We start from the raw sequence: 23,576 nt of genomic DNA on the forward strand, positions 1-23,576 counted from the left end.
AATAGTTCAAGACTTAAAACCTTACTATAGATAAACTGCCTAATATCGTAAATCGACTAAGACTGTACAACACCTCGCCGTAGCATTACAACTAAACGAATTTATCTAAGTTTTGGCAACTACCATATTCCACTTAATCGGTACGGAAAGTGCATAAGTCAGTATATTAGCGATAGCCAAGTCATAAGTTAATATTGCACTATTTAGTTTCATGACGTGATCAGTTTGGATACTTTTCTTTGTTGGCAACACTATGAAGATTGAAACAAAAGAACAACACTCAAATTGCTTGTTTTAAAGAGGATTGTGTTAACACGTGCTGTCAAATTGATTGCAGTGTTCAGAGAAAATGTATCCAAATGAACAAATGCCTTAAATCTATGTAAAGTAGTGAATATCATTAAATATAATTTATTGCAAGTTTCGATCAGAGGAGACGGATGTAAATACTATTTTATACTATATTATTGCTGGTACTTATTTAATCAATTCGAATCACGAAAATGAAGTATTTATTATGAAACCACTACAGGAGAGAACAATTTTAATTATTGAAAAGTATGTACTGATATCATTTTCACGATAGCAATATTGATTCGAAAATAAATACTTTAATTAACTGAAATATATTTTTGCTAAGACCAAATTACTAAAAACGATACAGCTGCATATACACATTAAAAAAATCTGTTTTTTAAAGTTAGTTAGAATAATTTATGTATTATTATTATTAAGACATTAATATCGACAATAGCTACAACTGTACTGAACTATGAACAATATGCAGAAACAATATGCTATCATGAAAATAATAATAACCACTAATTTTAATCGAAACGAAACGTTTCAAAACCTTACTCTACCAAGTTTATGTGTTAAAATCAGTAACATTAAGTACTTTGAGCCTATGAAAGCACCATTGAAATATAAATCTCTCTATTATTATAAATAAAACCCGTAATACAGTTACTTAGTTCGTCTAAAGAAGTCGCTATTGGAACTATTTAACTTTCCATATCAGGAGGAAGACTTCTCTAACGAAACTTTATATTCAAAAACTGTTAAAAGGTTTTCTATCAGAAAGACTTTTTTATATATTTCTTTTGTCGTAAAAGAATGAAAAGAAACACGTTGTTTTAAAGACTGCTCGTCGCTAATATCTAATGGAGGCGCTTGTCTAAGGCTGCGATTACTTCTACACGACACAAGCCTCTGATAATACTATTGGCAGTGAGTCGTAACTTAAATATCATACATGGTGTTGTCATTGGCACATTACTTTAAGATTACCGGAATGAAAGTGACTAAGTGCCAAACGTTTTATTAAATACATTCGTCTGGAACTTTCGTATTAAAGAGGATTGTATCAAAACTACGCAAGGTTCGCGAACATTCTATTTGGTTTATGTAATCAACTATTGCTACTTGGGAACGCTTGTACACTACTGTAATACTATCTACTATAGTCTAAGGTCGTATTGTCTATCAGTAGTTGTGTCTGAAGCTTGTCTTTCGTGACTGACTAAATATATTTGGAGTTTCACCACTAGATCGGATCAGTGCAATGGCCCATTATCACTAATACCTAAACATTATTGGCGTTTTAATGACTAAGCGAAAAATGGAATGTTAATCTACAACCTACTGTTACTGACATCTGTTAGTACGATTAAACAATGCAAAAGAAGCCATTATACTTAACATGATAATATTCGATAATCATAGACTACACAGATGCTATATAAAAACCCACGTTAATATATTAATGTGTTGTGAATCAGCAAAACGCTCGTGATGTATTATTTTCGTACCTAATTTGTATTAACGAGTGCATTACAAAAGTTTAATGTCAATTCCAATAAATCAATCTATGAACCCTCAAGTTACATTGAATATTACAAATAAATAAATTTTAAAATCTCCACTCGAAACGCATTCACTAACCATAAAATATTGGAATAACCATCATAAGAATCAATTTCATAATAATTTCTTTACAATATACGGAATTAATATAAGCTACGTCTACGTATAATATAAAGGAAGATCTATTAGTGAGATTGTACGAAATAATTAGGTACGAGATAGATAACGGAGTGAACAACCAGAGTTGTGCTTTAGATATGTATCGAGTAGCCGCGGAGCCCGCAGCGCTGACTAGGACGTCGGACAAGCGACCAAAGCTCAACCGCTTAACACTAATTCAATTAAATGCAGTACAATTCCCGAGACACACTTCTTATCATTAAGGTATACTCTATTCTTTTTAACAAACGATTACTGAGTATATGTCTTGCACAATTCATGTATTAACAGTGAGTCTGAAAGATAGAGTTTGAAATTTTTGTGGCATTATTCATATCGAAAACTTCTATTTACCGAGAAAATTAAACTATTATTGTACGATTTAAAATTTCCAGTGACATCTGTTAAGCATCCAATAAACAATTGCAAATTCCAAACAGCTTAGCTAATACTATATTTACATAAACAACCTACAACTAATATAGAACGTCGCCTTGTAACTACAGCGTTTTATTTGATTCATTTTATGTGTAGAACGGACTTTGTTGTTTACGTGGAGCAATAGAAAGCCAGTGAAAGTCTGCAGTGCTCGTTTGTTAATAAAACACAGAGTATAGAATAGAGGACAATCTTATGGAGAAGTATTCGCGCTACCCTGGAGCCTGGCGCGGGCGCGGCTGTGCGGGAGGCGATAATATCACAGATACCTGCGCGGACACAGTCTGCTCTAGCCCTCCGCCGCGCCGCCGCATAGACGCTCTAGTTCCAATAGCTCCTGTAAAACATTTAACTCTAGTATAGTAAACTGTTCACATAAGTAGATTGATTTCATTCTTTATGTCTAATGGCTATTTTCAATTTTAAACGAGAATTATGGAATTAGTAGGATGTCAGCATATGGTCATTAGGGTGTCAGCGTGAGGTCATCATGGTCTCAGTATGAGGTCATAATGGTGTCAGTATGGGGTCATTAGTGTCATTATGGTGTCCGTAGGACGTCATTAGGGTGTCAACATGATATTATTGTGCAGTCAGCATGATGTCAGTAGGAAATCATTGGGGTGTCAGACCAAAGTCGTTACGGTGTCAACTTGACATCAAAAGCAATTTGGTGTGTTATCATGGTGTCATTGTGGTGTCAGTAGAGTGTCGGCATGAAGTCAGTGTGTACGTGCATACCTGGTCGCGGTGCTTGAAGAGCAGCTGCAGCAGCTTGTCGTGGCCGCGCGCGAGCTGCTCGCGCCGCGCGGCGTCCTTCTGCTCCAGCCGGCAGCACTCCGCCACGCCACGCTCTACCGACTGAGGGGAACAAGTAGTACCGTCACGTATGTACCAAAGCAGGACAAATAATGAAACGCATACACACACGCACTCAAAGCGACAGTCACATACATATACACTTACTAACATGTTCGTTAAATATAATTATAATTTAGTAATAAGCTACTAAAGTCTCCAACTTCTTTAAGCTGTGCCTGTAGGGTCCATATTGTTTCTGATCATAATGTACCACCTGCATAACATATGGAATGCTAATAAAAAAGTGAGTATTTTTCAATTACATTGTATTAACCTCTAAAATCTAAAGTTTCCAACAATATCGCTAAAGATTGTTTGTACAAGGTCTGCCTTGTACAAAATTTACAAAGCCGACGGCGCGAACACAGCATAGATTCAAGACTATATCTTCAAACAAAAACTTTTTCGCGGTAAATAAGGCAGTGTCGAATAATTAAGTAATCAAATTAAATAATTACTTTCATTAAATAGTAGAATTTGCAAAATATAAGATTAAAATTTAAATAAGGAATTAAGTAAATTACCTGCGAATGTATCTCTCGCTTTATTCTATTAATTTCGTCTTTATCTCTGTTGGTCTTCTTGGCTAACGCTTTGACGTCCTCCTTTCGCGAGTTCGCCAGCCTGGTTAGAACTTCTTTCTTTTCTGCTTCTAATAAATCCTGTAACACAAAAAGAAAACAATGCAAAATAGTATAATTTGCTTTTATGTCGATGACCTTGCTACGCATTCCCATCTCATGGCTAGAAGATTCTACCACCTCAGCCTTATTTGCGTTCTAATAACGATCCGATATTCAAAAAGCGGGCTGGTACTGTTTAAAAATTTGAAAGAATTGCCACGGCTCTGGTATATCCAATTCCCCTCAGAAACATGTATATGATATGAATTTGACGCACTAAGAGTTTTCCACTACCTTCCACTGCATTTTCAGGCGTTAATTGAAACCCACATTTTCTAAGACGATTAGTCGTGACCAAATGCGAACCAAACCATGGGCATATTGTCAGCTTAGTAGTATGCTGTACGAATTCATAGACACACCGACCTGTCTCCAGCCTAAAAAAAATGCGCTAGTCAGTACATACCGAGAGCGCCTTCATCTGCTGATGATGATCAGCTCGCACGTGCTTCTCTAGCGCGGCGTACACCGCGTGGTGGCACTTGAGCCTCAACTCGCGCTCCATCGCTAGGAACTCGCCGCACGATTCTTCTGCGCTTGCGTGAGCATCGCTACTCCTGTAATATAATAATTACATCAATATAAAGGAAGAAAAGTCAATTATACATATTGACACTCCATCTTCTTCCTGTCCTGTTCTTAAGTCATTTGGGGTCTGCGCAATATGTATTTTTCTTCCATACCTCTCAGTTAGACGCGATACTAATCTACTCCCTTCTAATTTATATCCTCTTTCTTGATTCATGTTTTCTTTTCTTTCTTCCATATTGACATTCCATCATTAGTTTATATTGGAACAAAATACAAAAAGATAAGAAAAGCTACAGGCGACCAGGCTCATATCGAAAAGATCAGACTTGTTGAATGGTTAAATTAATCAAAAGATAATGTTTAAGATCACCTAATTTCATCTTTAAACCCATATTTATATTTCAAATAGTCTATTATCTTATAGGACAACAAATAAATGCATTAGGAATACCTCTAAACACAAGGAAAACATCCTTAAAAACCAACCTAATTTTAATCAATACCTAACTACGAACACTTACATATTTTTCGAAGACAGTCTTTTAACGAGTTTGTTGCTAACGTAAAACTTGGAGGTGGCCGGTTTCTTTTCCTTGTCGAACTTGCGCCGGAGCGCGTCCAACTTTCGCGCCAACTCCGCTTGTTTCTCGCGAACAATCTTCATAGACAACAGATTCTCTAACGTTTCTTGTAACGATTCATCCGATGTACCATTTGTTTTACCCTCTGCATCTAAAAATAAAGAAAAAAAATAGATAAATATTTATAGTTAGCAGGAAAAAATAACGTTTTCCTTGATTATTAAAAGAATTTGACTTATGCACGAAAACAGGTTCTGAATTACTTAGAATTCGATGATTTTTAAGTCCAAGGACATATTGAGGAAGGAAATGTGTAAAATGTCAGACGACTATTGGACATCCGCAGGGAGTATTAGACGCGCGATTAGTTGATGTTTACCGTTCAAGTTGGCAAAACGTATATTCGTCAGAACGTGTTAAAGAGTATTTCGTTGCTTGCTTTAAAAAGACTGTGAAATAATGTGACATATATAGTAAAAGCACGTAAGTCCTTACTTTTTAATATTAAGAAAATTTTGAAAAGTAGATATGTTTTTTTTTCTATTTATATAACATTTTACAGCCTCGGCTTCAGGCGATTAGGTATAAATTATATAATCAAATCTGATCAGTCCTCTTAGAATTTTTCCTAAACAGATGGATATAAACGTTATTATATTGTAGCTATGACAGTAACTCTGTGTTTGAACCTGAATTGTGTAGAAAAAAAAACAGTAGCCTATTTACCCCCACAGATGTGCTTAATCATAGCGAGCACAGATTTCTCAAATTATTATTGTCTATTTAACTATGCAACTAAAATGTTATTAATAGTTATTTTTTCTCTTGTTTCAGATACTACCGGTACACACTACACCGGTACTTTGGGACCACCGTTTTGGAACAACAACACGGCTCGTGTTCTGTCTTGTCACTCACAACATTGGTTATCGAGCATTGTAATGGAAACGTATCATTGTTATAATATTATATAAAAAGTTTTGGTTGTATTATTCTTGTTATTTCCGACCCCTATGCGAGCAAAACTATGCGAAGAAATTGTGACAGTATACGGGACTTTCCACTAAATATGTGCGAGGTGCGCAATCACCATCCTTTAGGCCAGTTTTACAGTCACAGTGACCATGGGCACTGACAGCAACGCGCGTAGTTTGTCTGAACATCGTCTGCGCTGACAGCTACGCGTCATTCAAAAACACTTCATAGAGTTTCATATATTTGCGGTCGTCGGCGCTGATGGTCAGCGCATGATCAGCATGACTGTAAAATCAGCCTTACTGAGCACAAGCGTATTGAGACTATATCAGTGTGCTATGCCTTTGTTTCGCAGCATCTGCCTAAAACTTTTCCCAACTATGTTGGGTTCTGGTTCCAGTCTCCGACGAAAGCACTCGTCCAACCAACCGCTCCAAGGGTTGCTTACATTTATATAAGCGATCGATCCGCACGGTGTTAACATGCCACTGGCTCTCCATGGTCATGGTGGAAAAGTGGGTAGTAATGTAGTGGGCTGCAATATTGTTTAATTATTCGTAACTATTCTTGTGACATTTATATTGTAGCTGTTTATTGTCCCATGATGAATAAAAAAAAAGGCTAGTGATGATGTGCGCGGAAGTTGGAACTGAGCGGGATTGCCCCGAAAAACCCGAGCAGAAAATCCGCTGGTGTGAAAACTCTGTTAATGTGTTCCGAAGCTGTAAAATGTATAGGCATACAGCACTCGAAACATCGTAAACTTCGCAACGGTCTCGTTTAGCACCTTTTCATTTGTACTAAGCTAAGCTGGGTTAAGATAATTATCGTTTCGTTGGTATATTTTATTCTCCAGCTTAAATATGGACCACAAGTTCTTATTTTTATTTTCGGACACGTTATGGCACATTTGCCATACCAGAGGCCAAAGAAGCGTGCGAACTTGTCGAGACAACAGCCAGATCCGGCTCTGTTCAGATGTTTCTAAGTGTAAAATAATGCGGCACCGTGGTGTTATCTTGCTGTATATGAGCAACAAGAAGCTCTTATAGCGACCCAATAAACACTGACTACAGTGCTCACGGACAGTGAATTTACCATAGATTTGGCAAAATAACTTCTGAGGACAAGAGGCCAAGAACTAGGAAATATAATTTGTCCATCTTTATGCTATATGTATCTGTGGTACTTATATGTATGATGAGTATGGTATGATGGAGTTCACAGTGGTATCTGTGGTGCGTCGTGTTTTTTCTTTTGTTCTAAGAACAGTTATTGAATAGTGTATATGCACTCAAACTAATAACCAATAAATATTTTGTAAAACCATTTGTCTTTTATATTTTTGGGTATCATATTGTACGCAAGTGACCAATAAATAAATTTTACTATTTCGGACACAATAAAGGTCTTCAACGAGCGTTATTGGAAGCAGTTTAATTTTTATTATTGACATTAAGAAAGTAATACAGACAAATTAGTAATTATATTTAGACACAAACACATTAAAAATGTCATACAACATAAACACAGTTTGGAATATTCTGTTAAAATAGTAATAAACCTGAGAAACATAATATGAACCTACCCATTACCTACCACCACAATCGCTAAACTACCCTATGCCCCTACCAATTAAAAAAAAAATAAACATTTACTTAATTTTATTTCTGGGATCGAAACCACTAAACTTGTAAAACACAAACAACCATCCAAAGGTTGTCTGGAAGAAATCGCTGATTAGAGATATCGATATTTAGCTGTAATCGATAAGACCGCCATTTGTACACTTCTTTGTGTATTGTGATGTCCTGTCTTGTTAATTTTCTTGGTGTACAATAAAGTAGAATCTATCTACATATCTACCTATCTATCTATCCATCTATCTTGGAAGTGGAATATGCTAATACTCTCGCTATGAACGAATTTCTTTGTCTCCAGTACATACATGTCAAGCCATGATACAGCAGATTTTTTTCAAAGTTATGTTTTGTACTCTGCATATTATTTTTTCTCATTCCCAAATTTCGGATTTCCCATCCAATAAGACATAAACTATGTATTTACCAAGCAACTTGTAGGAACCGAACAAACGAAACGCAGCGAATCTGTCAACTACTCACTATCACTATCCTCACTACTTATATTACTATCGCTACTGTCATCCATACCATGTGAGTTCTTGTCATTGGGCGGCAACGGCGACGGTATGTTGATGCTCTCGCTCTCGATGAACTTCTTCGTCCCCGATACAAAACATTATATGCCATTTGAGAAATGGCGGATGATATCGCATTTTTTTTAAACAATAGCACGGAATTCTGACCCAATAGTACCTAGACACATAACAAGCAACTATTCGATCCCACGAAACGCAGTGAACCTCTCAGCTACTCACTATCACTTTCCTCACTATCCCCACTATCCTCACTATCCGTAGTATCCTCACTATCCTTATTATCCTCACTATCCGTAGTATCCTCACTATCCTCATTATCCTCACTATCCCCACTATCCTCACTACTTAGATGACTATCGCTACTCTCATCCATACCATGTGAGTTCTTGTCATTGGGCGGTAACGGCGACGGTATGCTGGTGCTCTCGCTCTCGATGAACTTCTTCGTCTCCATTACAGCCTCCTTTAAGGGACTGCCGTCAGGAGCGTCTTCTACTTTGATCTGCGGAATTATTGGAAATTTAAAAAAACAAATTCAAGGCATTGTGCAAGATTTTGCACTAAGAAATGGTCACAAGTCTTGAAAGGATTGCATATAATCTCAGACGTTAGGCGATTTATCCTGGTGCCTAGTTATTAAAAAATTAAGTTGCACCGAATCAACTCAATAGGTAATGTTATTCTCGCGTCTACGGTGTTAAAAAATGTATTTATAAACATACATATGCAAGTACATGTATTGTATTTTCGTCAGTTGCATTATGGGGCTAACCGAGCATGTAAAAGGTCTCCCGATATGTACAATTTTGAAGCTCCAACTTACAGGATGTGGCAGGGAGCGTCGCTCGGGGCGCTCGGGGCTGTCGGCGGCGCGCTTGGGGCGGCTGGGCTGCGCGTCACTGGGCACGTCAGTGTCTTCCGTCAGCTTGGCGAGTTGGTGTTCACGCTTGTCCAACTCGCTCTGGTATTTGATGGGGTTCGCCAGCGCTTCTGCGAGTTCTGACAGCCGGTCTGGTACGTAATCCTAGAAAGAGATCATTATTTATTAGTTTTTCAATTATGTACTGTACACCGATTTGATTACTGCCTGGTTGGTCTAGGGGCAAAGACGGGTAGAAATCGCTTTGTAGGCTTTAGAAACTTTCATAAAGCAGCTCGTAGTCTGGAAGTTGGTCATTGACACACCCATGCATCGGAAAACAGGTAAATATCCTGCACCTGATTTCTCTCCGGTCGTGTCAGATTTTCCGTCCCATCCCGCAATTAGTGTAAAAGAATAGTGAGTGCGCCTGTGTCTGCGCAAATGTTCGTGCCATATAATATATCCTTCGCAACTGGCTAATCCCTTTATATGTGAACAGCCACCGTAGCCAAAATCGGCTAGGACATCATTATTATTATTTCTAATGCCTCCATAACATACCTTAACAACAACAAGTAACAACAAGCTCCCCGGCAGAGGCAACCCGAGCTCGGTGCGCAGGTTGACGGACCGGTAGCCGGGACACAGCCCTAACACAGGCAACACTCGGTGCCCCAGCAGCCGCCCGCTCTCCTCGTGGGCCGCTATGCGAAGCATCGCTAGTTCTGGTAACACCACCTGTAGGCAATATACGTCGTAAGTTAATACTGTTGCTGGAAATGCGTTCCGTGGGTCTTTCGTCTTCATTATATATGTATAGAGGACAAAAATTATGTAAGCTTAAATAACTAAACTGCATTGGGGAGTTTGTAGAGCCCTTCTTCCCAGCACAACCATATAAAATGGTGATGGGTGGGCATTATCTTTTGTTTTGACACTGAAAAGGTCCTGATAAACGTTTTTACTCTTTTCTTCTATAGCGAACAAAACACACATGGGCAAAGATGCGTAGGTGAAATTCGCCCCGAATCCATCAATTATAACTTTTAATTATAACAATTATAAGTAGTTCGCTACTTGATTGCGCCTTGGCCGCGACTAATTCATACCATTCTTAAAACCATGGTATACGGCGATCACCCACTTAACTAATAGAACCACACCTTAATTACTTAAAATACTGTTCCTAATAGGTCCTACCAAAGAAGTTTTATATAGCTTGCTACACGTGTCGGGCTTATACATAGTTATATCGAAGTAAGGATGATTGGTGCTGAAAGAAATATTGCGTAGTTTAGGGAACCAGCCGATTTTAATAAGAAAATTCTCATAAGACCGCTGACAAAAATTACTAATATATGACCAATATTCAATTGATTTAAATTAGAATTCAATGCCTATGGGAATGCAGACAAAAAGCTTTAAAATTAGGTCAAAACTATTCCTGTGCGTAATTGTTTCATTAATTCTAATTGCGATACGACCAAACTGAAAACGTGCCAAATTTATTTGACAGCTAAAAAAAAAGAAACAATATTGAGATATCTGAGACCAAAAAAAATAACCTTGGCGATGCTGAGCGACTTCTTGCTAATCGAATGACTAACGCTTAAGCTTCGGATGTTTTCCGCGTACAAACTTTTCAATGTAAACCATACGCTATACATTGCTTCTCACCCAGCGTTTAAAAGGTTTCTATTGTACGAACGAATCAAGGTTAATGGTCATTGTCGATAAAAACCGAAACATCGCTCAAACACCTGTGAAATGCGCAATTACTCGCTTTTTACCGAACATCCGGTAGTAATGTAATTACCGTACAATGCACATTGTATAATTCATACGTTTTAATGAATAGAAACCATTTGAAGAAACGATCGGACGAGGCGATTATCTACCTATTGCGTTACGGAAAATCGTGTTTAGAGTCACGTACAACTGTAAAAACTTAAGGCCTAAAGCGTATTAGTTAATTTGTAAAAAGCATATTAGTTGATTAGATTGTAAAAAGGTAAGATGTTAAATCGTTTATATGGCTATTCCAGAGGTGTCAAGCGTACTAAACCATTTACACTCATTCATTCAATAGAAACAAGCGCTCAGCTGATCACGTAAACACGCATAAATTCACACGTAACCAAACCGCGGAATGGGTTATTAAATTTATTATCCCTATACATTATTAGTGGGGAGATTTCAAACAATCCTTAATTGCAGTCACTCGTTAAGTCAATCAGTGACTTTGTAGTCACGGCATTGTGTCGGCGCCGGCGCACCGGGCTGACGTGTAAACAACGCCAACTCGAGCCATATGGCGGGACTCAAAATCAAACAGAACCATGTGTACAATATTATTGTTCTGCGGTTCAATGTGTAGCGAAAATCGATCGAAAACTTCAATGAAAGGCAGAAGACACATTTTCCTTATTTACGTGTCAGCTGTTTGCTCTGAAATTCATTCAGCGATGTACGTCATCGTAGCCGTTTATGAAATCAATTTATTCATTTATAAAGCCGCCATAGTAACAGTAATAAATAAAGGACAATGTAAATAACTAAAATTACTGAATTTCTACGTCATTCATAGTGACGTCTGTAACTCGCGTGCATTGTGCTGAACTATGTAGGCACCCATAACTTAACCGTTATTACATAACAATAAAGAACATTATATTTACTGAGAATTTGATTAATTCCACAAATGTGAACCATTCATGATTGGCGCTGTATAGGTACAATACAAATGATGCGTGTGTGATTTTTAACGAGAAATAAGGTTTTGACCAAAAAAACTTTCAAATGTAAAAATAGACCTTAACACCTTAAAATAAGGTTCAAAATCCTACCTTCTTAAAAACAAAAGGCTCCTCTCCATACACAGGATTAATGCCGTTATTCGGGGCTACTCTTGTCCTGAACTTCTTTCGGACAGTGTCGGCGGGTAGACCGAACATGTCCACTTCTACGTATGTGCCGCATCACTTTTACTTTAGCAGTTATAGACAACGAGCCCGAAGTCAACGTAAACATTTGAAAAATAGACCTTAAGTCCTAAAAATAAGGTACAAAATCCTACCTTCTTAAAAACAAAAGGCTCCTCTCCATACACGGGATTGATGCCGTTATTCGGAGCGACTCTTGTTCTGAACTTCTTGCGGACTGTGTCGGCGGGCAGACCGAACATGTCCACTTCTACGTATGTGCCGCATCGCTTGTCCGTTAGCAGTTGTCCTGAGAGGACCGTGACGGATAGTGTTCCGGCGATAATGCCGTCGACTGTACTTTCTGCGAACGGGTCGAGGCGACGGTCCTGGAAAGAAAGTAATAGTATTTCAATGGTTTTTAGTGGAGTTTAGCAATATAATTGCTAACGGGGTATGACAATACATTATAGAATGAGTATTTACAGTGGGAAGGTTTACCAATTTCAATGTCAATTCACTCAACTTTTCATATTTATAAACGAAGTTATCCCTCAATACAACTTCAGCTAAATTTTACGAAAATTATAATTTTAAAATTAAAATTAAATGTAAAACTCACCTTTCTCCTCATAAACTCAGGTTTCAGCAAATACCCACATCGCCGGTTGTATTCATACGTGCCCAAATTGAGTTGCATCGCCAAATCCAACGTTTGATAGTTGAGCGCCACCAACTGACAGCCGGCGTTCCAGAAAACCTGCCACACATGGACTTTATAGCTAGAATCTTCTAAGAAATAACTAAAATAGACTGTTTCTTAGAAAATTATTATCATTAGCCGAGCGATCGAGAAATCAATCGAACTAAAAGGCTATTAAAGATATAGCATTTAATTAGTTGGAAAACGATGTTGTTTGCAAAGTAGTCTATCGACACGAATTGTTATTTTTGTGTCCTAGAAATTAGGTTAAAATACTAAAGTATGTCTATTTATTCAATAGGCTTTTTTTTGAATGACCATTATTTTTTTTCTGCTCCGTAATTTTCAACATTTTTCATTTACTAAATTCTTATCGCAAAGACTAAAAAGTCTGGCCCAAAAGAACTCCAAATTAGATGTTCCAAATTCAAAAGCTACGTTATATTACCTGTGGCATGAAGTTTGAGGAGTCAAACCGAGTTCCCGCCGGGTAGACTCTCGACAGCTGATGTTTGTTGTAGTTCACGAACTCGATGGGGCGTTCCTTCAGCAGCGTAGTCGCTTGTTTCTCGTCGAACGACGACATCTCGTAGAAACGGTTCTTTTCTATACATTACAGTCTATTTAGTTAGCGTGTCGTACTACTGAGCTTGGAAGAAGATTAATGTACATAGTTTTGACCAGCACCCTAATTATGTGACTCGATTTATTTGGAGTTTTCTTTTTGACTGTTCAATGATATACATTGCGTTGTCACAAATTATCACACATATGCAGCAATGTATATCAAAATATTTTTGAAAGGACTGGTAATATAAATCATTAGGGTGCCAGTATGAATGTTATAAAAATACAAGTAAGTACTCAGTTCAGTCAACTAACCAAGTCTGGACTCTTGCGCTTGGTACACCGCACAATAGCATATAAGAAGCGAAACAAAACAAAAAATGGGGTGCAAAATAAAATAAAAAGTTTATACTAACTGTCGGCATTCTCGAAGGAACTGAAGTGTACAGGTTGCACGTAGTTGACTATGGCAGAGATTTCTGCGGCCGCGTGGATCCGCGGGCGTCCTCCCCGACCTACACTTATAGCAATAAAAACAAGCTGCTCACTCTCGGCCCGAAAGGGGGAAGCTCCAACTTCCCCTTACAACCTAGCGTTTATTTACAGGTGGCTACAACTAGACTACCCTAGATAAGTGTGCAAATGTTCAGCAGCCAGGAGGTGTGTAATTATGGGGACTTTGAGGCCTAAGGCCGACATCTAGCTACGACATATCATATAACTCACTCTCTGAGTTCTCGAAGGAGCTGAAGTGTACGGGTTGTACGTAGTTAACGAGCGCGGATATTTCTGCGCCCGCGTGCGTTTCACGTGCGTCCTCGCCGACGGCGCTGTCGACGCCCCCCGCTTCCTCTTCGCCCGACGAACTTTCTGAGTCCGATGATTCTGATGACCCTTGTCGCGTTAACTGGAGACAAATGAACAATTGAAATGTTGTACCCAGTGGGTAATAAATTAAAGAAAATGGCACTGCTATCTAATATTATGCGGTTGCACGTGTCATGAGAAAGCAAATTCCAGCTTCATCCTTGGGATTTCAGTCTATCTCAATAAATAAATACCAAGATGAATCGGTACAGCTGTTTTACCTTGAGCGTACACGTGGCAGAATGAAATAACCCATGTTTTCATTTAAAAAATGTCTTGAACTCATAAATTGAGACACTGAATATGAGATCTCAAGCAGAATGTCGTTACGACACAAAATAAATATCATTAACGACATCAATAAATCGTACTGAAAAACTTTCTACATTCTGCACCAACTATTCTATTCTAATATCACAAGGAAGCGTGCAAAAGATTTTCACATTTATATTATGTTTGATACGCAGCCAAAAATTCGCTTTCGCTAAATAAATAATGGGGTCATTTCATGTTGATAGCTATTAGTTTAATGATTAATTTCCAAAAAATATTCTATACAAAACTGAAGGAATATGCAGTCGATAATAATAACAAAAAAGCTTTCAATGAGCAATTTCAGATATCGCAATCTGTATTAAAAGAGAACATGTATTTTTTGAGTACAATGACGTCAAGAGTGATATTTAATTAGACAAAGCCAAATTGATTAGCATACGAGTTTTGTAATTTGTAGAAGGGTCTTTTTATATTTTCAAGTGCTCAGTATCACAACCTAGCCATGTGAGCGAATCAGAGGAAATTGATTATTAAGATTAGGTGTCATGTTTCAAAAATTAATTTACCGTAGATTTGCGATTAGAGGGATTGAACCGCGAGTACCTACACGTAAAACCAGTGGAAAATCCTCTAGTTTAAAGTGCTCTTACATTGTCTCATATTTTCGACCCGTGAAAGCAGATGATGATAAAAAGCTAAACGATCCTCAGCACAGAACTTGCTTGACTAAACCAGACATAAAGTTCCACTTTATTAGAAAAAGCTGCTTATCAATCCAAGACGAAGCTTTAGAGGGATAATATTGTATGATTAAAAAGCCTATGCTTACCGCGGCAGCCGTAACATCTCCGTTGCCCTGAGGCACTTCGGGCTGCGGCTCGCTCTCCTCAGAGGCAATGGAGTCTTCCTTCTTATGGTGGTGATGGTGTTTCTTCTTGTTCTTTATTATGATCTTGTTGCGAAGCAAAGATGGCGGCGGCAACTCCCCTCCTTTACAACAAAAATTGGGACATTTAGATTGAATTAATATACTCACTAAATAATAAATAAATCGTAGATCGTAGAATGGTAAACCTAATAAAGTATCCAAAAAATCTATTGATTGCGTGGTAAACAACAATGAGACTACAGCAGTCATAAAACTTGTAGTGTTGTTATCTTTTCCGATTTATTGTACAGAAGTAGATCAGTAGCGCATTACTTTTGTTATTAAACTCCCATTTCTTGGCACAAATTGATGTTAAACCCACAGAAGTCAATCCTTGTTCAAGCACATAAAGATGAAAGTTAAAAAACTATTCAATGATTCCAGAACTGAAACATCGAACTACCAAATCTCCATCGACCGGAGACACATTTATTGACCATTGATTTATATCTCTTCACACCAAACACTAAACGGCGTCGAAAATACGCATGTCTGTCGAGTAACGTTCTAAATAGTGCGACTATTACTCGTTTAGCAGTTCAACCTAATAAAATTTAAGCATGCCTTAAAAGTCAAGGACCGATTAAAACAACACAGAGCGGACGTTTGAACCGTCCGTAGTGCGGGATGTAGTGAAAACAAACTGTCTCAGCGTGTTTACATGTCATTACGGCCAGACGTTTGGTCCTAGGCCAACGTAAATACTGCAGGTGTACCAACTTCAAAGTATCGAACTCCATTCCCGTGACGTCAGCCACCAAATAGACTCTCACAATATTTTTAATAATAACAAATTAGGATCATTAATAAGCACTGAAATAGAGCTGACAATTAAGCCATTACGTCATCGATACGCTAGATAAAGGTTCCAATATGTTGCAGAATTAATCTGATCGTATCAACCCTGCGTTGACAAGAACCTGTCGACTGATACGTTTGTACGTCATTTCCTTTCATAAAATCAAATCAAAATCATCTGGCTTTCATAAGCTTTCGATAAACTTCGATGCACTCCTTATAATGTTTGGATGGTTCGGTTGAAAGATTAATAGGCTGAACGCAAACTATTTATCCGATCTTAAACACCGCCTTATATCGGTGAACATCGATAGTTTACCTAACGTCCTACCTCACCTACGATATAGCTCAATCATAGGAGTACTTACAACGATTGAGCATTCATTTTCCAACAATGTTTGAATTTGAAATGCTTTGTATTTTATTGTATTCAAAACATGCAATATAGCTAGGTCCCTTCTTTGTCAGTGAAACAATAAAAGGGAAAAAAACCTAAGCATTGTGATCAATGCATTTGATTTCGTATTAGTAAACGCCATAGAAAAGGCTCGTATTATGGAATATATTATGCACAATAAAAAATACATAGTTCTAAATCCCACGCCCACAGTTCTTGAGAAAATATGTCATCTGCATAAATACATACATTATAACAATTGTGAGATGTTTCCATGGCTGTATTATTATATAATAGAAATAATGAAACGTTAAGACCTATGCATGCAAAGAGGATGATCTCATAGATAAACTACTTCGTACAATATATAAAAAAACTGTCTCGAATGATTCTAGCAATTTAATTTTAATTTACTAAGAAGAACTATACGCACAAGAATTGAAAGAAAGTTGGCACCCACATACATAGTTTATAGTCTCCCAGTATCTAGACCTATTTTCTGACAAAGTCGCCAATAAATTGTTTAAATAATATTGCGATGTCTATTCAAATAGCTTAGTTTCTTCCTATAAAAAAGGAGGAGCTTCCTTCTAAAACTTACCAGGTTCTAATTGATGGGAATCCAGAGGTTTATCAAGCAGCATATCTCCGAATATTTCTCTGCAGTAATTGGCAATTTTGGCCTGCTGCCGAGGATTGCAGTGGTTCTCAAAGCTCAGTATGACTGGGTAGTCTGAAGTCTTGAAGGCACTCTCGGCTATCGCTTCCAGTACTTCCTTGGCGCTGATCTCTGGTACGAAAGTGTAGCCGTGGACGATGACAGGCTCGTCCGTGCGGCCGTTCCAGAAATCTAACTCGACGCATCTGTATGAAAGAACGTGTTACATGTATTTGTTTATATTACCACGTTGATTAATAGTTTACATATGTGGTCAAATCATTAGAGCAACTGTAAAACGAGTTTTGTTTGTAAAATACAAATTATTACTCTATAAAGAAACTAGAATAAATAAAAATTTAAATTCCAAAACACGGCATTCCGATTTGCTCCAACTATTACAAACTTTCAAAGCTCGTTTTACAAACAACGTAAACGAAACTGTTTTTCTAGAACATCAGATATTTATTTATTACTAGCCTCTTTAAAAATAAATCTCTTACTCATCTAACTACACATTATGTCATAAAATTTCAATACCTACACAATTTATCTAGTAGGTAAATCATATAGGCAAACTAATAGAGAGAGCATACATTCAATCGAATCGAGCTAAAATAAGGCATGATAAAGTGCGCATCAAAATATGTTTCCCAAATATTTACGTTTATTTTCATGTAATAACTCGATAATTAAGGTCGATTCACACCGATAATATCGATAAGTGAACGTTCGATACCGATACAGTAATTGGATATATTATTAAAAACGCATTGGAAACATTGTAGATTTTTATAAACAAATTAATATCGATAACGTATTCATTAGTGGCACAGCGAGTTAGGATGGTATGCGGCGCTTGTATAATACAACAAGAACACCATTCGATCAGGTTTACACACAATTCGTTGTTTTTATTCACAAACTGGTTTTGAGTTTAAGGAGCTAGGTATGTGCCTACGTTCTTCAGAATACTAGAGATCCGACAAATTGAATTCTCTAGTTTTAAATGCCAATGCTATTTTCGCCGATTATTCAATAAAAACTTTTTAAACAATGCAGAATATGCGGATATTTTGGTTAACTCGTTGAAATAGATTGAACTGAAAGTAGGAAAGAATTTTTATTTCTGTGTTTCTGAATCACGCGTCTTTATGATTTAGAAGTGCGACAAAAGAGCAGACTTTTTCGGGGAATGATTGGTATTTAAATTAAGAATTGTTGTTTCTTTTTTTCTTTTTGTAATGTTGGTGCTATGTCCGTTATTGCACAATGATATAGTCTCTCAGTCAATAGAACAGGTTGTGTAGCTCAAGGTCACGTGAGTCATCGCAGAAAGTGTCCGCAGCCCTCTCTCCACGCGTCCTAAACCCAAGGTCAAGTTTGGAGGCTCGCTAATGATCTTGAACTGGCCACAAATACTATCGCTAACCGCGTTCGTAGCTGCGCGACTATTGAATTCCAACTATACATCCTACATCATGTAGACTTAGAGTATAGACAGTAATATTATGCGGACAAGTAGATATGAATAATATGCAGTATGCTATTATAAAAGAACCGAATAAAATTCAAAGATTAGATAAGCAGTAATAATAAAATTCTAATGCTATCTTGTACAGAAATAAATCTATATTTTCCTGCATAAAATTCAAAGATTAGATAAGCAGTAATAATAAAATTCTAATGCTATCTTGTACAGAAATAAATCTATATTTTCCTGCTTTATAAAACAGTTGGTCTAGCTAGATTGAGGATAAGCCCAAATTAGTGGAACATTAGTGGATTATCATTCAAGATTTAAGTATAATAGCAATAATAAAAATATAGCCAATTTTCTATATCGAGCTGAACTATCCTTGTAATATGAGAATAATTAAGAATATCATAATGAACTAACCTGCATCCAGCTAACAAGCTCTGGCGATAGATCTCCACGCTAGATTTGCCGGTAATCTGATGTCCAGTCAGGTAAGTATTATGCGAACTATTGATGAAGTAGTGAGCCAACGGCTGCTCCATATCATCACACAGGTCCATCTTACTTGGCGCCACTATAGGATTATCTTCCGACATCAGGAATCTGAAAGGCAAGGAGACATTTCAACGTCCAGCTGACAGGTTACACCTCAAATATTTGCCTTGAGATAATTTACGCAACGTAAACAAACGTTTATTGTATACAGATAAATTTTAATAAGAAATGAGGCTATAAGACTAGTTACAAAAAAAACTGCATTTTTATTACAAAGTGTGAAAGTTTATCAAACAAATTAATCACCATCAAAAAATCTTTAAGCTTGAATATAAAGAGATTTTTTAGTATATTACTGTCTGGTGAAGAGTAGATTAAACTTTTTTATTATAAACCTCTATGGTAATAAAAAACAAATCTTTTAAATGCTTCTATCATGATTCATCGCAACGTTTATTACATTGGCCAAAAACATGTACTGAATATAGTTTGGAACGAGTCTTGAGCCTATGAGAGAATAGGGTAGTGTCCAGGGTCGAAATAATGAAATAATATTTAGTCCGCTTTTTAGATAATCAAAAAATATTGGATACGTATTTTTTCTTTTTTTAATTAAACATAAAATGACAAAGATAATACGCTTCAAAAATTAGGAGTGGGGGCCTTTTACGTCACAGTGTCCTGAAAATTGTAGCAACTTGTGACGTCACACTCAACTTTAACACGCTATATCTTAACAAGTTCTGATCCAATTTAAAAAAGAAAAAATACGTATCGCTTAATTTTGGACAATCTACAAGACGGACTAATTATTATTTTTTAGGAAACTACCCTATTGTTACAAACCTTAAAAATCCATCGAAAGTGAGCTGTGATCTTTGTTGGTGGTACTTATTATGTTCATAGGTCTTGATAAGGTCCTTGGCCCGCTGGAGGTCCGCATAAGGGTGCAAGATCTCATTGAGCCTGGGGTCCCTTTGAACTTCATTGAGGAAGTCCACCAATTGATTGGCAGATAGATGGGGCTTGCCATCCGTGCTGTGAACAAACATTACCTTGTTAGCCAAGAAGCTCATAGATCTGCTATGACTGTAAATAAGGTTACCAGGTTTTCACCAAAAGCCAGTCTAGACAAAGTGTTGGATGCCAACGAATGTTAAATGTAGATGAAGTAAAGTCTTGAAAACCTAATTTTTACCATCTAATCTGACCATCCACACAACTAGAAACATGGCCACGTCCAGCTCTATCAGGCAACGCTATCTAGAGGAGGTAAACCACATGTTTGTTTCCAAAAATATTATCAACGTCAATGTTTTTGTCTATAGGTACATAAGTTACGTGACCCATCACGTTCACACGGTACGCAAGCTGTCAGCCGAACCTATAAGCTCCTTGTTATCAGCCAGCCTTGACCGACTACTGTCATCCGCTGTTGTGCAAATTTCCTGTGGATATTTGTCCTTTCAAGAACTTTAGGTACGTGTCCTGATTTTTAATGGTCATTCTAAGAACTGTACCTTTTTCCTATAAGATTAAACTTGTACCTATATGAACTTTTTCCTTTTACAAAGCATGCTGCATTATCCGCAGGCAAGCAGAACAGGTGTAAAAAACATCATCAAGTATGTATGCATCCCTAGAAAAAGACTATCTGCACAAATACTTGACATTATCACATAAAACTCTTCTTATTAACTTGGGAGGATGAGATACTTGATTGGCGGCATTCGCAAACCCTCAAGAAAGACAGGTTTTCGCAATTAACCGGGCGATGCAAACCTAAGTGCCCTTATCTCATACGAAGGAATAGACGGTAAAGCTAAAAGATTTAACTTAGAAATCATCAACAAAATGATGATGTAATAATAACATTTATTTATTAAAAAATAAAATAATTTTAAGCATATTCAACTAATATACAGCCTTGGCCAAAAGTATTGAGCACCCATGACATCTTTCAGTTTTATGCAGAGTATCAAATAGAAATAAAACAAAACTTTTTTTTATTTGTAATATACTATTTATTCATTGAAAATTAATATTTTGTGGGTCTACCCTTTGCCTTAATTACAGCAGAAATTCTTTTTGGTAAACAGCTAACAAGATTTTTACAGTCTTCAGCAGTAATCGCGTTCGATTCTAGGCGCAGGTAGCGTTTCAATTCTTCTCTGTTGTTAATTGTGTGGCGCCTAACTCGACGCTTTAATAAACCCCATAAATGTTCTATGGGGTTCAGATCTGGCGACTGGGCAGGCCAGTCAAGAAGCTCTATGCTATTTTCCCGAAACCAAGTCATAGTGCGGGCAGATTTGTGGCAAGGCGCGTTATCCTGCTGGTATTTATCACTATCCATGTTCGTGTCACCGAAAAGTTTCGTGAATGAAGGCAGCAACGCAGTTTCTAGCACATTTATGTACTTAGAAGAGTCCATGAGGCCCTCACACACGGACAATTCGCCAACTCCAGAATCGGTCATGCAACCCCAGGCCATTATACTGCCGCCGCCGTGTTTTACGGTTAGGACCACACACTCTGGCTTACATTCTTCGTCCACCCGGCGACGCACAAAGGTCACACCAGGTGTACTAAAAATCTGCAATAAAGAGAAAAATATTGAGTTCCAGAAATAAAAAGAACTTCCTCTATGCGTTTAGAATTTAAACCATTTTATATTATTTTGTGAGGGCATTATATTGACTTACTCACCTCAAAGTTTGATTCGTCTGACCACACAACATTTGACCAGTCTTCAGCGATGAAAGTTCGGTGTTGTAAGGCCCATTTGTACCGAGCTTTTTTGTTGCTCTCGGAGAGCCATGGCTTCTTCCTAGCTTTACAGTCTTTCAGACCAGCTTCCTGAAGCCTTCTACGAGTAGTTCAAGCAGAAATTGTTTTCTTCAATTGTTCTGAAAACTCAGCAGCGAGCTTTGAAGAAGTTTTTTTCCTATTTCTTAAAGACTCTCTCAGTAACTGACGATCCTGACGGCCTATGGTGATGCATTTGCGCCCGGTTCTCGGTCTATTTTGATGTGATCCGGTATCAGAGAATCGCTGAATAGCATATTGCACGGATCGGCGCAACATTTCACAGTTTTGGAAATCTGTACTTGTGATTTCCCTTGCTCGTGCAGAAGCTGTATCTGCACTCGTTATTCTAAAGGAAGTTCGTTTCATTTTGGCATATCGCAACTATAATACTTAAAACTTTGAAATAAAATACCAAAGGCGCACTAGATCACTGGATGTTGTCACAACGAGCGATGGTAGCGAACTAGAAAATAAATTCAAAAATTGTAAAAGACACATTTTTTTGCACCCAGGTGTTTTACTGTCAGCTGCGGCATAAGTCATTGTTTTAAAATCTTTGTAGATAACCGATAAAAGAATACTTCAACGATAGATTCGGGTTTCTCCCATAATTACCGTGATCTAGCGAAATTTGTAAGGTGCTCAATACTTTTGGCCAAGGCTGTAATTTTATTCAACTGCATATTAAGATAAGGTCGACTAAAACCAGAAAATCTTCTTCAAGTCTAACATAAATATTATATGTCATAAATCCATAATGTTTACATTATCTTTAAATGAATTTTCCTATCATCATCATGGCATACAATAATCACTACTATAATCAAGAAAGGAAAACTCCGACCGCAATACATTAATTTAATGATACGAGTACATAATATTTAAAACCTCAGAACAAACCACAGACCACGTTATGTTCGTAGGTGTAGACAGGTCGCGGTTCAATTGTGATTTACGCCGGAGTCAAATGGTTGATGAGGTTAACGTGGCCCGACAACCCGAACAATTATAACTAATTGTCGCCAGCACCAACCCGCGACCTTTTTAAAACGCCACTCACAGGAGCTGATTCGCTCTATTTATAGTACACCGTATATTTACCTGCTCTATATTATATTTACCTGAGCAGCTCTAATCTGGGAGGTGGAAAAATTATATTATCATCAGCTTTAAATAATCTCGTGTTGGTCGTAAATGTCGACCGGGAAAATGAGGGTTATTATTGTAGAAGGTGGGGGCGGATTGACAAATAACATTTCAATATTGTCATGTCGTCAAGATAATCATCAGCTAAAGAATTCATTAGGCTTTGGATATATACAGGAAGTTAAAAAAAAACTAAAAAATGTAATGATAGGCGAGTTTAGAAAGGAATGCGTATCGACACGTCACGGGATCGAGTCACGACGTTCACTAATGTGGTTTACGAAGCTCTGTAAACAATTTACGCTTAAACAGATAGCTCAATAAACGAAACAGAAGCGAGGAAACAAATCTGCCAATTATGAATGAATGATTATCGAGTTTATTTCCTTCTTTT

The 23,576-nt window shown here is 37.4% G+C and overlaps 2 protein-coding genes across 2 annotated transcripts in view; both read right to left on the reverse strand.

Moving 5' to 3' along the window:
* Positions 1 to 2,752: 2,752 nt before the first annotated feature.
* Positions 2,753 to 8,342, reverse strand: LOC135117706 (1-phosphatidylinositol 4,5-bisphosphate phosphodiesterase classes I and II-like). Its single transcript, XM_064037549.1, has 6 exons — positions 8,266 to 8,342; positions 5,060 to 5,270; positions 4,414 to 4,564; positions 3,849 to 3,986; positions 3,205 to 3,324; positions 2,753 to 2,800 (listed from the first exon to the last, which is right to left on the reverse strand). Exons 2-6 carry the CDS (start codon positions 5,200 to 5,202, stop codon positions 2,753 to 2,755), a joined length of 600 nt encoding a protein of 199 aa, XP_063893619.1. The 5' UTR covers positions 5,203 to 5,270; positions 8,266 to 8,342.
* The window catches only part of LOC110384330 (1-phosphatidylinositol 4,5-bisphosphate phosphodiesterase classes I and II), a 39,242-nt gene continuing 23,182 nt past the window's right edge, over positions 7,517 to 23,576 (reverse strand). The window contains exons 6-17 of the mRNA XM_064037529.1: positions 20,072 to 20,263; positions 19,151 to 19,333; positions 17,194 to 17,456; positions 15,299 to 15,459; positions 14,053 to 14,233; positions 13,743 to 13,841; positions 13,208 to 13,365; positions 12,679 to 12,816; positions 12,212 to 12,445; positions 9,697 to 9,873; positions 9,097 to 9,297; positions 7,517 to 8,775 (exon numbers count right to left, since the gene is read on the reverse strand). Coding sequence (XP_063893599.1) covers positions 8,485 to 8,775; positions 9,097 to 9,297; positions 9,697 to 9,873; positions 12,212 to 12,445; positions 12,679 to 12,816; positions 13,208 to 13,365; positions 13,743 to 13,841; positions 14,053 to 14,233; positions 15,299 to 15,459; positions 17,194 to 17,456; positions 19,151 to 19,333; positions 20,072 to 20,263 — 2,278 coding nt within the window. The 3' untranslated portion in view covers positions 7,517 to 8,484. The remainder of the gene's footprint in view (positions 8,776 to 9,096; positions 9,298 to 9,696; positions 9,874 to 12,211; positions 12,446 to 12,678; positions 12,817 to 13,207; positions 13,366 to 13,742; positions 13,842 to 14,052; positions 14,234 to 15,298; positions 15,460 to 17,193; positions 17,457 to 19,150; positions 19,334 to 20,071; positions 20,264 to 23,576) is intronic.

This window comes from Helicoverpa armigera, chromosome 13, assembly GCF_030705265.1.
Source record: "Helicoverpa armigera isolate CAAS_96S chromosome 13, ASM3070526v1, whole genome shotgun sequence".
Taxonomy (NCBI): Eukaryota; Metazoa; Arthropoda; class Insecta; order Lepidoptera; family Noctuidae; genus Helicoverpa; species Helicoverpa armigera.